Here is a 13,896-nt window from a genome sequence, read left to right on the forward strand (position 1 = left end):
AGGAATTAAAATACTAAACACTATCTAGAAGTTACACTCTTCTGAAAGAGCGTATTTAATTGCTCCTTCTTTATGGATAGATGTTAAAAAGAAAAGAGGAGGAAGCACCTAAGAATAGAAACTCCAACAGAGAAAAAAGGTGGGGGAAGACCTGCGAGTCTTGGGAAGGTCTGGCCTTCCTCCATGCCCAAAATCCACGGTGAAGTCCTTTATCGAAGCGCAGTCCTGGAGGCAGGAGATGAAAAACAGGTATGAGGGAAGATAAGCAGTCAGTGACTCAGGTACTGAATACATTTAAAGAACTTCTATTAGTCCTAAGATTAAAAGGCACACAGAGGTCACAAAACCCAGATAAAAGTAAGATTCAGATTATAAAGAACGAGGCAGTAACTCCGTGTGAAGACTGCACACGTACAGGCTTTTAAGATTGAATTTCAGAATCATTTGTGTTGCCGAGGAACATCGCAGGAAAAAAAAAAAATGAACAAGGCAAAGAGATTAGCACAATGCGTCGTTAGGTTCTAGTTTCATAAGCATCAAATTCACTCAGATGTACTTTTTAAAATGTGTTTGTCCAGAAAGTTCTTGGAATTTATTATACACATTTAATAACAGATGATACTCAACATTCAAGTGTTGTTGAACTAAGTTTACAAGCACTTTAGCATACAATGTATACTTATGCTAAGAAACAAAAGATTCAGCATATAAGGAAGTGCAGAAGGAAGCTACTTTAAAGATATCCCCTTCCATCCAGTATCTACATAATACCTGTTTTATTTTAAAACCCTACACGATGTCAAGTAAAAAGACTAATCAAATATCCACACTTAATTGTGCACATCACATCTACTTCAGATGCAGGACAAAAATTTTCAAAAGCATGTTCTATTCCTCCTTCCAGAGGAACCTCAGACTTCAGAATTGACTTGATTTCAGAAACAGAGCTTGAGTTTTTAAAAAAATTCAGTAGCAATCCAGCAAGTTTCAAATATGATCATGAAAAAGGCAGCGAGCCACCAGGATTCTTTAGATGAGAATTCCAACCAGTGTTTACATGACTAAAGCTTGTAACTAAGTTAATGCAAACCTGCCATTCATTTTTTTTTTGCAGGACCTCGAAACGTTTAACTTGCTAAGACAAGCAATTTTCACCAGCAAATGTTGTGTGTGTTTGTTTTAAGCTGATCCATCCTGACAGAGTGCTGACCAGGTAGACTGTTTTACTCTTGCTTTGCAAGAACACCGATCCAGACACAACAGGAGCATCGCTGAGTTAACAAAGGGCTATTTCTGCTACCCCAGGACAGTTAAAAACAAAAGCCCCAATTTTTCAGAAGCCAGCGTACTGGATCAAATACTTTTTCGTTATCTGTGTATTCATTAACCCTGTACAAAAGAAAGCTGATTAGCAAATGTAAATGTTCGTATAAAAATAGCCAACATCTGTTTAAATTTAGAAATTTATTTTGTTTAATCCACAAGCTTTATATAGCTTTAGTTAAAAAAACAAAAACAAAAAACAGTGAAAACATGACAATATCCAAAGTTCAGGTTCCTCAAACTTTCAAAGACCACATCTCTGAAAGTTGCTTATACCATTCAGAAGAACCGTAACGAGACAAGATTTATGAATGGGGCAACGACATCTCACAAACAAAATTTATGTAACTGAAGGAATTTTTTCTGGGACTGCTGATCATGGAAACTGCCCTTTAAAAAAAGAACATAAAAATACAAATGAAATTCCAGTGTTCCAAATCAACATGTTACATCAATATAAACCCACAGTGTCCTGGTAAACAACATGCTTTCATTTATGTACCATTCTAAACTGCTATTCTCGATTCGCTTTAATGGAGACTATACAGGCAACAGTAGAAAGCATTGAAATATATGTACTTCCTCAGTAATTCTGCAGTGGTTTTACTTCTGGGCAAGCTTACAAACCACAAAGGTTAGTAGCATAATGTAAGTGGATACAAAAGAAGTCAAATGAGACCCTCACAAATTATGCTAAAGGCTTTGTTGAATTTCAAAGAAACTAGGGAATTGACGGTCATGTTTAAAACCTTCAAAACAAATTCCTACTGCTTCTAAAAAGTCTCGCTCTAAATGAAATTATGTTGACTGTCAATGAAAGAATGTCACTAGTACACTGTGGACACCTTTTGTAATGTAAATCCATGCCCTTTGTACATGGTGAACCTCAACCTAGCAATTATTACAACAAATGTTATATTCTAAAGCTCAAACACATTTAGCAATTTGAAATTGAATTCTGAGTACAAACCAAATAAAATGTACATTATATCAAAGGATTCAGCCTAGGATGGGGGTGACACTTGCGCCTTCCTCATCGACCTCAGTGCCTTCTCTCGCAGGTGCTTTTCTAGATCATCAAGGTTGTCTTCGGGTTCACTTTCCGTCTCCTTCAAACAAAGATAAAGCATTTCTTCAAACACTGAACGCTCAGCCAGGCTGCAGCCCTCCCAGTACTGCAAAGCATCAAGTAAAATCACGACACACCAAGCTGCATTTCGGAAGACTGCTGTTTAGAGCACCCAGAGTATATCGGTATATACGCATATATAAGTTCTTATATTGGACTCTTAAAAAAGTAAAGCCCAGGTACCAAATTCCTACCTTCTTGGGTTCTGTCTCTGCTTCCTGGTCTTCCTGTGCTGAGGTGGTATCTGCTGCAGCCACAGCAGCAGCTGCTGCAGCCGCCGCAGCCTTCTCCTTCTTGTGTTTTTTGTGTTTCTTGTGCTTTTTATCCTTTTTATGCTTCTTATCCTTCTTTTTCTTCTTCTTCTTTCCACCCCCTTCTTGATCTGAATTCTGTAACAAACAATTCAAGAGATATTACAGCTTGTTCCTAAGGCTTCAAAATGTTGTTAAAACAAACCCACAACCGCCCTGGGAAATTTGAATGGACCACAGAGCCACATCTGAAACTCAGTAAACATCGTCTTCATGACCGGGGGAAAAAAATCACATTCCCATCAACTGACAGAAGCAATCCTGGAGGACAGATACTGTAACGCCCGGCTGTGCTGGGCCTGTTTAGAACAGAACACAACACCACGCAAACTCGCCGAGCTGGTCACAGCAGCAACTGACAAACCTCTTCATTAAAATTAATGCTGCAGGTGGAGCCTAACTCCGCAAACACTCCTCTGGCAAAGAGTGGAAGTGTCCCTAGGAAACACCTTCGGAGAACAGATAAGGACACCAAACAATCTCTTCTCTTCCCATTAGGAACAGCCTGAGTTTGCATGTGAGACTACTAAGCATAAATAAGATCACCTCACTTCGTAGACTGTGACACTCATGTAGACTCATGAACTGGGAAAGTCTTTTCTTCCAGAAGCTAAAATTTATATATAATAGCACTTTTTTTCAGACTCAGAGATGTTAAGTTTGAAAAATTTGTTATAAAGTTTTTAACTGTGAAAAATCACTCCAAAGATTTTGTTTCCATGTGAATAAGCTTAGAGCTTTTCAGCAGCTAAGACTTAATGAAAATAACTTGCCATCTAACCCAAAGTAGCATTGTTTTTATTAGCAAACAAATACCCTTGCAGGTGATGGGCTCTGAGTTGGGCTTTTAGCCTTTTTTGCAGGTGACCAGTTTGCAGAAGGAGAACGAGACCGAGTGGGAGATGGAGGTCCTTGGTGTTTTTTCGGTGCTGGCTCGGGTGATCCTGATGCAGACCGTGACGACGACACCCGTCTTGCAGATCGTGGGCTTGGTGTGGAAGCCCTGAAAAACAGAAGAGCCACAATTAGAGATAAGAGTCAAAACAAGAAGGTAAAAACTAACAAAAAAGCCAGATGAACAGATATGCTTATAACATGCTTAAGCTGCCACTTAAAAAATGATTAGTTACTTTGCTGGCGTATGTTACAAAAGGCAAAACAATCTAATACCGCTGTGGAGCCGTAATGCAAAAGGATATTGCAACGTGATAGCTTGTTAAACAATACTGCTGCTGTTGGTCAGAAAGGATTGCTCCCTTTCTTCTGATATGACTAATTTATAAACACATTAAAAGTCAAGAGAATAGCAATGCTGCGTTATCATCCAATGAAGAGTGCAAGACATTACACTCAACTACGTTTTCTTTCTGAAAAAATTAACAAGCCAGCACCATACTTTTGACTCACTGCTCATAAAAGCAGCATCACACTATAAAAAAACATTTAGAATTTTAGCAGTTTATCTTGGATGACCACTTATGGAATGATTTATGAGCTAATGAAGTGTTGGTTCCCTTTCACAGTTAGCTTTAAAATAAGAGAAAGCTGATTTTTCTTTAAACAAAGCTAGTAACAAAACTTCTCTCAAAGTTCTTTTCACCAACTCAGTCCCAGTGCTTTGTTGTGCTCTTATAAGATCCCTCAAACTCTACATAAAGCCTCTTTAATGCCTCTCCCTGTGTTGCACTTTATTTTAACAGATGCTTCCAATCTAATAAACTTCTGAAAATCAATGTTGTGACGATGGAAGCCAAACAGAGCCACCAACACTTGAACAATCTCAAGATATGAGAATCATTTTAATGTGATTCCCTACCTATAGCCACTGCAATAAAACAAAACAAACAAGAAAACCCCTCACAAAATCCCCACCAACAAAGATGGATTTTTTTACTTTGTCTTCTTAGGTTCTGGCGTTCTTGACACCCTCCTGATGGGTCTAGTGCTTGGAGATGGAGACTGTCTTCGCTGGGGTGAAGCTGAAGCTCCCCTTCGTGGTGGTGGTGGGCTTGCAGAGGTATGAGAAGCTCTAGGCCGTGGTGAAGGTGAATGCCTTTTGTTTTGTGGTGGTGAACGTGTTTCCCGATTGGACCTACTGGGAGGAGATCCCTTCCGGTGCTTGGAGGATATCGAAGGCGAACGCCTTTTAGCGGTCGGTGAGCTCCTTTGTTTTGGCGGTGGTGAATGGGAGACTCTGCGTTTCGACTGCGGAGAAGGTGACGCCCTTCGTTTAGGCGGGGGAGGAGGAGAAGCCGTTCTTCTCTTCGGTGGTGGAGAAGGAGAATATCGTCTCTGTATCGGCGGAGAGTATCTCCGTGGAGAAGGTGAGCGTCTGCGTGGGGGTGGGGATGGAGACCTACGAAGAAAACAAATGTTCAGCTGCCACATGGGCATGTGAATTAGTCACAAGTGTCTTGCAATTCACCCAAAGGAGGGAAAAAACTCCTCTAAAAATGCTTTAAAACTTCATTTAACACCAAAGTGACCATCAGCTTAATGGGTGTTATTCAGTATCTGACACAGCAATCAAATGATATTGGGGCCACACACACACCACACAAAATCTCACGAGCAAAACTGCACTCCCCTCAGTAAGCTGTGAATCAAGGAGATGGTATCAAGGTGTTTCTTTTTACATGTCATAGTTGGAAGTCAACAAACCCAAAGCAACCACTTCATAACAAAACTACACTACCCTACCTTCGACGAGGTAAGGAAGGTGACCGCCGCCGCCTGGGAGGAGGGGCAGGTGAAGGAGAGCGTCGCCGCCTCGCTGGTGGGGGCGATGGACTTCTCCTCCTCCTACTAAAGAGATAAAGGGATTTCTCAGAAAAGTTGCAATTGAGCCATGAGGGTTTTTTGTTCTTCTGCTTTCACTACACAAAATCATCTTGTTCATGCATTTCAAAATGAAATTCTATTAGAAGATGGGAAAAAAATATACTCGTCTTCCTAAAGAGTGAGACAACACATCATTTTACTGTAATTCTCAGAGCCCACTACAGCAGTCACAAGGCAATCTCACATTCTGCTTAACCTGGTCTATTCACATCTGGTAGCCAAAGAGGAAGCCCAACTCTCTCCCACTTTCTTCTCCCGAGAGCTCATTTCTGCCACTTCCCTTGCACTGAAGCTAGTGATCACCTAGTGAGTCAGACCAGGTTACTGACCCATCAGGAGACTAATCCAACAAAACCTGTCATCACGCAGTGACACGATTGCTAGATCCAACACAAGGAACTGGGAATGTCCAGTTGTGCCAGGTGGACCAGAACTGCGGTCAGCAGCAGTCTGAAGCTGGATCAGATTAAGCAGTGTGAAACTGTACCCCTGAACACAGCTTTTAGTTATAGATCTGAAATCCAAAATGACTTATTTCTTGAAATACAGAGGAAAAAAAATCACAGCTGTTGCTAAACTGCAGCTATCTGGATTAAAATTATTCACAAAATGAGCCATTTTCTGCTCTGCAAGGTTTACAACAGACTTCTGAGAGGGGCAATTTTAATCAAACACATACCTTCCTTGAGTTTTAAAGGAGAGGAAGATTGGTGTTTTGTGAAGTAAAACATTCCTATTTTTTGGTAAAGCAATTCAAATAAAATGACTGGATAGAAGAAAAAAATGAGAGTAATGAAAAAGCAAAGAAGCTCATCTACATAAACTGAGATTTGATTTCAAATAGGTTGGCTGTTGTTCTCCAAGCCAATGGGTTACACTTTTTATTGGTAAGAGTTTGTTCCAAAAGACAACATTCTTTTATGATCTGAAAAAACGCCAGTCTTCAAATGCCATGGTTGCCTAATTAAATGTGTATTTACACAATAGGCAGTAGGTGAATTTAGTCTGTTGCAGAACAGATAAAGATCTTTGAATTCCAATCTGTTTTGCATAAAATTGTTTGACAAGATCCATAATTAGAATGGTCTACATTTGTATAGTCATACTTAATCTCATATATTATTATGTATGCTGCAACTATACTCTAGCTCTTAATTACAGATTGATCACAAGGGTCATTACATCAGATTAATAAACCCATCAAGCACCCAGCTTCCTGCACCCTCCTATATTCTGAGATCGACACACAGCAAACAATTTCACAAGTAAGTGTTAACAATACTGCCTACACAAGAGAAAATAAGTAGGTGTTCACTACCAGTCTACTACTAGTAGTTTCAAGTATCTAACAAACTGAGGAATGAGACTTCTAAAAATTCCAATTATCTGTGAGACCCAGAACATCAAGATCTTAGTCACTTATTGGAAGCATACGGGAGGGTTTTACCCAGAATGTCAACGGCAGCAAGAATACACAGTAACGCTCGCCCACCTTTCCAATCTGTGTATAAGGAATTAAGAAAACCCCCGAAGAATACAAGCATTCAGCTGTTTTCAGGCATCAGTGAGATGCTAATAACATTAATGTTAATAGCTGTTGCAGGTTTACATGAATTAATAAATAGTGAGCAATGACGGAGACAGAGCAGGTGTTCCTCTTTTTTTTTTTTTTTTGCCAGTGAAATGGTCCCAGATCCAACACATTAAGGAAAACATCAGTCTGAATTCCCCTCACTTTAAGTGTGCAAGTCCAAAGGATGGCAAGTATTTATCTATGACAAAATAAATGAGAGCCTAAATGATTTTCTGTATGTAAATCCTACTTAACAGATTAATTTCTAACCAACCTTTTCATCACTGGCGATTGCCACCTCTTTTCCATCTGCATCCTGATAGCAGTGGAGGAAAAACAAAACAAAACAGATCTATCTGCCATATATTTGAGGCAAAAATGAACATATTCAAATAAAGGTCAGAGTAACTCTTACCAAATGAGCATAACGAGCATGCAATCTTGAAACAAGATTGGGCAAACTGGACGTGACAATTCTGTTGTGTATTTGCTGACAGTTGCATAGCAAATAAACAACATTAACTAGTTAGAAAAAAAGACGTCAGTTATGTTCAACTTAAGAAGAAATTACCGAGGGGAGGATTCCTTCTGTCGTTTTCGTGGAGACGGTGATGGACTGCGTGAGTGTGAGTGGCGTCGGCGTCTACCAACTTCCCCATTCTTCACGTTGGATCTTTTAGGTCTTTCCTCTTCAGATGAAGACGAAGAACCAGAATCTATAAATGTAGAAGAATCACTCTCTGGAAAATTATTCTTATGACACTGTTAACACAGTTAGTGATAGGGTTATACTGCAGTTTAAACTACAAACCTCCTCTCCCGCGAAATAAGAAGCCTCTATTTAAAAGCAGTTCAACTAAAAACGTTAGTTAAAATCAAGTGATAAATAAATCCATCAGAGCTGGGTAAAAATATCTGCAGCAACCTAACTGTGCACAAAAATCTGACAGGTAATTTAAAAGGTGAACTGCGGTTACTTATAAAAAGATTAAGTGGACAAAAACCTATACCAGACCCAGGTTAATTTACTGATCTCAAGCATACAAGAGTCCAAAATATTAGGAAATAACCTATTGCAACAACAGGTTTAGGCAATCCATAGCAAACAATATTTGTGTGTGATGTTACGAGTTAAAAAGTGCAACTTTTAAAGATGTCAACCCATTAACAAGAGATATATCATAACCTTTAAAAGTGATACTTGATTCTTCACGAGCAATAATTAAAGTGACTTAATTATACATCTACCACTCATAATGAAGTTTACAATAGCACTGTAGTACACGTAGCAAATAATTTTAATCAGTATTTGAACTTAACATTAACTACTTCCTGTGAAAGTAAACTACAATCCAGTTTTAGGAAATCTATGGCACCCATACCAGATGAAGACTGTTGGTTTTGCCGTCTGTACTGACGCCTCTGTTGAACAGAGTCTGCTGCAGCCATTTTACCTCCTTTATCTTCTTCTGAAAAGGTACATACATGGACAGAATATTTAAACCAAAGATCTAAATTCGCCTTATTCAGGCAGAAGCAAAGTCGTATTAGAGTAGATGATCAAGCACAGGGGGTTTTTTTGCCCCCAAATCTTCAGATAACATTGAGGCTGGAATACACTTTGGCTGAGCTTTTTTCCAAGAAAGCTTGGGTAGGAATGTTTGAGGCAGTACGAGAGATCTTTACACTTCTGAAAACTCTTGCTTTCAGTGCCAGTCTATCAAGAGGGTTCAGCACTTTACCACTGCCTTTTATTGTCCTGCATCTTTGACTAAAAACCCCACCCAAAACCAGTGCTGAAAAGGGAGAGCCATACCTGATTCAGACAGTTCTGCTTTCCTTGGTTTTGGGGCTGGCGAAGGAGATTCTCTTTTTTCAGTACTCTTATGTTTGGGTGCTAAAAGACAAAGTCACATAATATGCTCAGTTGGAATTCATGACATTCTGGTGTGCTTTTCCACTCGTACAAACCGCACACACCATCTCTGAGAAAACAAAAGCACAAAATGATAAAGCTGCTGGAATACACATTTTTATTTTATTACCTGATGCTCTGCTAGGAGAAACAGAGCCACGGCTTTTTCTTGCACGATTCGACTGCTGGGGTGTTGGAGACCTGCGTGGTTTTGGCGGTGGACTTGCTGGTGGGGATGGTCTGTGCCTCCGCCTAGGAGGGCTGGCAGAAGGAGAGAGCCTACGTGTTTTACGAGGAGGACTGGATACAGTTCTTTTAGGTGGTTTCTTTGGTGGTGACCGGGAACGTGAGGAGGAGGAGGAAGAGCTACTGCCGGATAAGGATGCTGATGACCGTCTTCTCCTGTAAATCAAAGACAACATTAGATTCTGACTAGCCAGCTTAAGAAATGTTTGAGCATGAACACAAAATGGCATTTGTTTGCAAGCACATATACAGAGCCACATACAACAGCACTTCCAAAACATGGTGGACAGCCTTCAACACTTGGTTTGTAGAAGAGGAAAATAACCACCAATCTTTCAGTTACTTTTAAACTACATAGTGAGCAAAAAATTGTTAGTGTTACCTCTGCTTGCTTTCTGTCAATCTACAGACTACAACTAAGCTTTTCTCCTGGGAGCAATTAGTTTTGTTTGGGCTCTCTAACTTTTGGATGGTTAAGAGAATTCTCCAAGTTAGCACATGTGATTTAATGACCTTCAGAACAGATCTGTTTAAGAGTTTAGTGTGCGAGTACACTAAAAAGTTTTTATACCAGGAGGTAAAAATTTCAGACAACTTAACAACTTAACAGTTCAGAATCAATCTATCCATTCTCATGTTTTAGTCTTTCATCTTTACTTTGTAATTTTAAAAAGGTAGGGCCTCTAGAATTCTGCGGCAAAATTTGTGGCAAGTTCTGTTGCAATTGTGTACCTGCAGAATCCACCTTTGGCTGCAGAATTCCTGAGAACCTGGAAAAAAGAAACCCTACCTTGAGCGAGATAAACATTTGCTGAAAGGGAGCTCTTGTACATCTTGCAACGTACTGGTTTGATACTTTTCACAGTTTTCCCAGTAACTGTGTGAAATGAACATCTTTACAAACTCAGGGAAAAAAAAAAAAGAATAGTCATCACCTTGTCATAAAAAGGAAGAACTGTTCCTTCCTAAAAAAAGAACAACTGCTGTACACAGGAAGCATCACTTTTAATTCTCTTCCTATGAAGAGGATAGAAATTTATTCTCTTCCTGTGAAGACAAACGCCTATTTTGACAGTCTGTAACTTTTTTTTCAAGGCAACTCAGGGCTTTGCTACTAGAACAATTGTTTATGCTGTGAAAAATGTAGCCTTGAACAACAGAGATCAGACCCTGAAGATTTTTTAAAGTAAGAGAACATGAAGAAACACATTTCAAGTCAAAATTCAATTTTGATTTTCATTTTATGTGATGGGAATGTCATAATTAAAAAACTCCCAACAAGTAAAATCCAGTTACTTGTTCTAATTTTTTTCCCCAGGCAGGAAAAAAAAAGTATTAAGACTTAAGCAAAATGTCATACAAGATGTCATGTCAATCTATGCTGGGAACTCTCCAGAGCCATTTGAAGAAGTTACAGTTCTGAAATTGCCACTTTTCAAAAAGGTGGCATTCTCATCACTATTTCAACTCCAAAGAAATAATTTCACAGCTACTATTATGTTCCCCCACAACACACTTATGAAATAGGACACTGCAGTTTTTACATCACTCAAATCATACACCTGACAGTACTAAGATAAGATGAACATGGTAATTCTGGTAACACTCATTCCTCACAACTAATGTTCCCTTCAACTTTCAAAACTTAACATTTTCAGTTGTCTCAGGAAAGGGAATCTTACCGCCTCACAGGGGATCTGCTTCTTCTGTGTCTGGGTGGGGGAGGCATTCGCCTTGGAGGGCTCCTTCTCCTTGGAGATGGCCGTCGTCTTGGGCTTGGTCGCCTTCTAGGGGAGTAAGACCTGTCATAATCAAAAATTCAAATGAAAAGCAACTATCTAATTTTCGGATTTGAGGAAATTTATCCTCAGGGCACTGAGCATAAAAAGTTGCTTTTCTTCAAGTGCATCACATTAAAGTAGCATTTAGATTATGATGCGAAGTGTACGTTCAGACACAATCAGTGCTTTAAAGTTTACCTACACCGCTATACTAAGTAGTACAATAATCCAAAAAAAGGAAAAAAAAAAAAAAGGAATTTAGAACATCTTCAGCATCAAACCTATCTCCTAAAAGAAGGCTACACAATTCCCACTATCTAACAACTAAACAGCATTAAGTACCCTGTTCCTTCTCTGGTCAGTGTTAGTCACCGTGAGCATCTTCTCACAAACTGATCAGAAAAATCAGCTCCTGAACACGTTTATCCACTGCATGCATCTTTCTCATTCAGCCTAAAACATCCATAGCTTGACACCTCTAAAAACATCACTACTTTAACTGAGAACATTACATTAAGTGGCGCCTTCAGAAGAAAACATTCTGTTCCCAACCTTCACGATCAAGACAAATTGAAGTCCTACCTTGACCGTGATCTATGACGCCTTCTTGGTCGAGAATGAGATGGAGAACGTGACCGAGATCTTGACCTTGACTTGGACCGAGTTGGGGATCTTTGACGAGTCTTCTCTTTTTCCTTTTCTCTCTCCTTCTTTGAATTACGTTCTGGTGAAGTTTCCTTAGTCTCTGGTACAGGAGGTTCAGGTTTAGGAGCTTTTGGGATATCACTGTTAAAAATAAAGACTTAATTTATAAGCACATGCAAACCAGAGCCCCTGGAATAACATTTTAGAAGCTGCCACGATATTCCCCTACAATGAACATTCTCCTGCCCATTCTCTGATAAGTTAAGACATCCTGCTCCAAAACTGTGAAAAGAATTAGAACATGATACAATGATTCAAAGAGAAGAAAGAGTAACATACAGGCTATGCGTCAACTTGCTAAAGAACAAGTCAGAACTGGAACAGACGTCCAAGGACAATGAAACCAGCGGCAGCTAAGCACACTGCCTTTATAATTCTACACAGGAAGAAAGAAATCTTACTGAAGATTATTAAATAAATTCTTTTGCCACTGCAAGGGGACAGGGAGACAAGTCAAGCTCCAAAAGGTATTAAGACAATTTCCATTTTTTAAAAGGTAATATATAGTTCTACGCACAAAGTTACCACACTTACTTGTTTGAAGTTGCCTCTTGAACAACAGTCTCCTTTGGTTTCACAGAGGGTTCTGGCTCAGGAGTCGCCTCTTTCTTTTCTGGTGCAGGGGTAGCACTACGGCTCTTAGTTCTGTGATGAGGGGAGCGAGAGTGGCTGCGTTTCCGCTCTCTTCTGACAGGCGACGACCTCCTTCGAGGGGAAGGAGACCTTGATTTGCGTCTAGAAAAAAGAAGGGCCATTTTAATAGCCTAACATAATGAAACGATGTATAGGATAATAAAACCTGTGATACGCAGCAGCTAAACGCTCTTCTGAATCAGGCAGACTCTTAGTCCTGTTTACAGCAGTTAAAATAAACATAGGACTACTTTGCATTTTCTGCTAGTAATTGGCAGCCAAATTAAGATGTCAAACAAACAAAAAACCCAAACCCCCAAAACCAAAGTCTGGAACAGATAAACCATTAAAAACAGTTCCTAGTGTAAACAATACCTGTGTCAAAGCTGCTCTAGTTTACTTGTAATTACTGTTCAGTAGTAAGTCAAGCCAGCCTGCTAGAAGAGCTAAAGAGAGTATTTCCAAAGTTCAATTAATTCCCCTCTGCCATGGGTTCTTCACTCTGTTCTAAGGTCTTGTTGATACATTGTGCATTTTTATTACCTTCTTGGACTCCTGGATCTGTCTCTTTTTTCTCTGTTGTCTTTGTCTTCCTTATCTCTCTTCTCCTTGTCTTCATCTTGTTTCTTCATAGAAGCCAGTTTCTCTTGCTCTATCTGTGCAACCAAATATCATCACTTAACTCAGAGGCATCATAAAGACCTTATCACATATTTATGTTGAACAACAACAACAACAAAAAATACTGCTTCAGGGCTAAAATACGTTGCCCAGAGAAGTTCTGCTGAACACAAAGCATCTACTGAAATACCAATAGTTGCACAGCCATCAATTTTGCCCAGCACTACAACTCATCCACAGCTCTATTAAAAATCCCACCTGTCGCTGTTTTATTTCTTCTTTCTTCAGTTCCAGAAATGCAGTTGGAATACCAGCAATGTTTTCTTGTGCACTTAATAGCAGTGGCCACAGTTCTCCCATGAACTCCCTAGCATTTTTCCCATTCAAAAAACCAGTCAGGTTGATTTGCATCATTTTGGAATCTGGATTCTGCAAAGAGATATGACAGGAAGACAAACCGGTTATCTGAAAAAACAACATACAGTCTATATTAAACTTAAATTAAAACTACCATGGGGGCTAAAATACATATACACTCAAGAACTATTTTTTTTTTAATCTTTCCCTAGTGATTTTTCATCAATATAAGTTTATTGTACTATTAATTTTTCTTTTGTGTCTTACCATAAATATTGGAAAAGGCCTGTTAATCCTTTGTGGGTTTCACAAGTATTTCTGGACTGTGTAGCTGCTATACAGGAAATCGGGGGGCCTTAAATTTAATACACAATTACAACGCTGCTACGAGTTTTTATCATTATTTTCTAAACATTTTTTCCTGATCATTTTGATCCTCCTTCCTTGGAAATCTTTCTTAA

The 13,896-nt window shown here is 39.3% G+C and overlaps 1 protein-coding gene across 14 annotated transcripts in view; it reads right to left on the reverse strand.

The window, feature by feature from the left end:
- Positions 1 to 206: 206 nt before the first annotated feature.
- Positions 207 to 13,896, reverse strand: part of SRRM1 (serine and arginine repetitive matrix 1) — a 19,875-nt gene continuing 6,185 nt past the window's right edge. For 3 of the 14 annotated variants that reach the window (XM_074894642.1, XM_074894656.1, XM_074894655.1), the window contains 15 exons: positions 13,337 to 13,507; positions 13,001 to 13,113; positions 12,359 to 12,559; positions 11,702 to 11,905; positions 11,021 to 11,140; positions 9,223 to 9,494; positions 8,994 to 9,074; positions 8,560 to 8,646; positions 7,749 to 7,893; positions 7,452 to 7,493; positions 5,464 to 5,568; positions 4,658 to 5,119; positions 3,580 to 3,766; positions 2,647 to 2,841; positions 1,450 to 2,432 (listed from right to left, as the gene is read on the reverse strand). In XM_074894642.1, coding sequence (XP_074750743.1) covers positions 2,328 to 2,432; positions 2,647 to 2,841; positions 3,580 to 3,766; positions 4,658 to 5,119; positions 5,464 to 5,568; positions 7,452 to 7,493; positions 7,749 to 7,893; positions 8,560 to 8,646; positions 8,994 to 9,074; positions 9,223 to 9,494; positions 11,021 to 11,140; positions 11,702 to 11,905; positions 12,359 to 12,559; positions 13,001 to 13,113; positions 13,337 to 13,507 — 2,490 coding nt within the window. In that variant the 3' untranslated portion in view covers positions 1,450 to 2,327. Of the gene's footprint in view, positions 226 to 1,449; positions 2,433 to 2,646; positions 2,842 to 3,579; positions 3,767 to 4,657; positions 5,120 to 5,463; positions 5,569 to 7,451; positions 7,494 to 7,748; positions 7,894 to 8,559; positions 8,647 to 8,993; positions 9,075 to 9,222; positions 9,495 to 11,020; positions 11,141 to 11,701; positions 11,906 to 12,358; positions 12,560 to 13,000; positions 13,114 to 13,336 lie in introns of those variants that run through there. The other 11 variants (XM_074894653.1, XM_074894652.1, XM_074894651.1 and 8 more) reach the window with 9 other exon arrangements.

Source organism: Strix uralensis, chromosome 25 (genome assembly GCF_047716275.1).
Source record: "Strix uralensis isolate ZFMK-TIS-50842 chromosome 25, bStrUra1, whole genome shotgun sequence".
NCBI classification, from domain to species: domain Eukaryota; kingdom Metazoa; phylum Chordata; class Aves; order Strigiformes; family Strigidae; genus Strix; species Strix uralensis.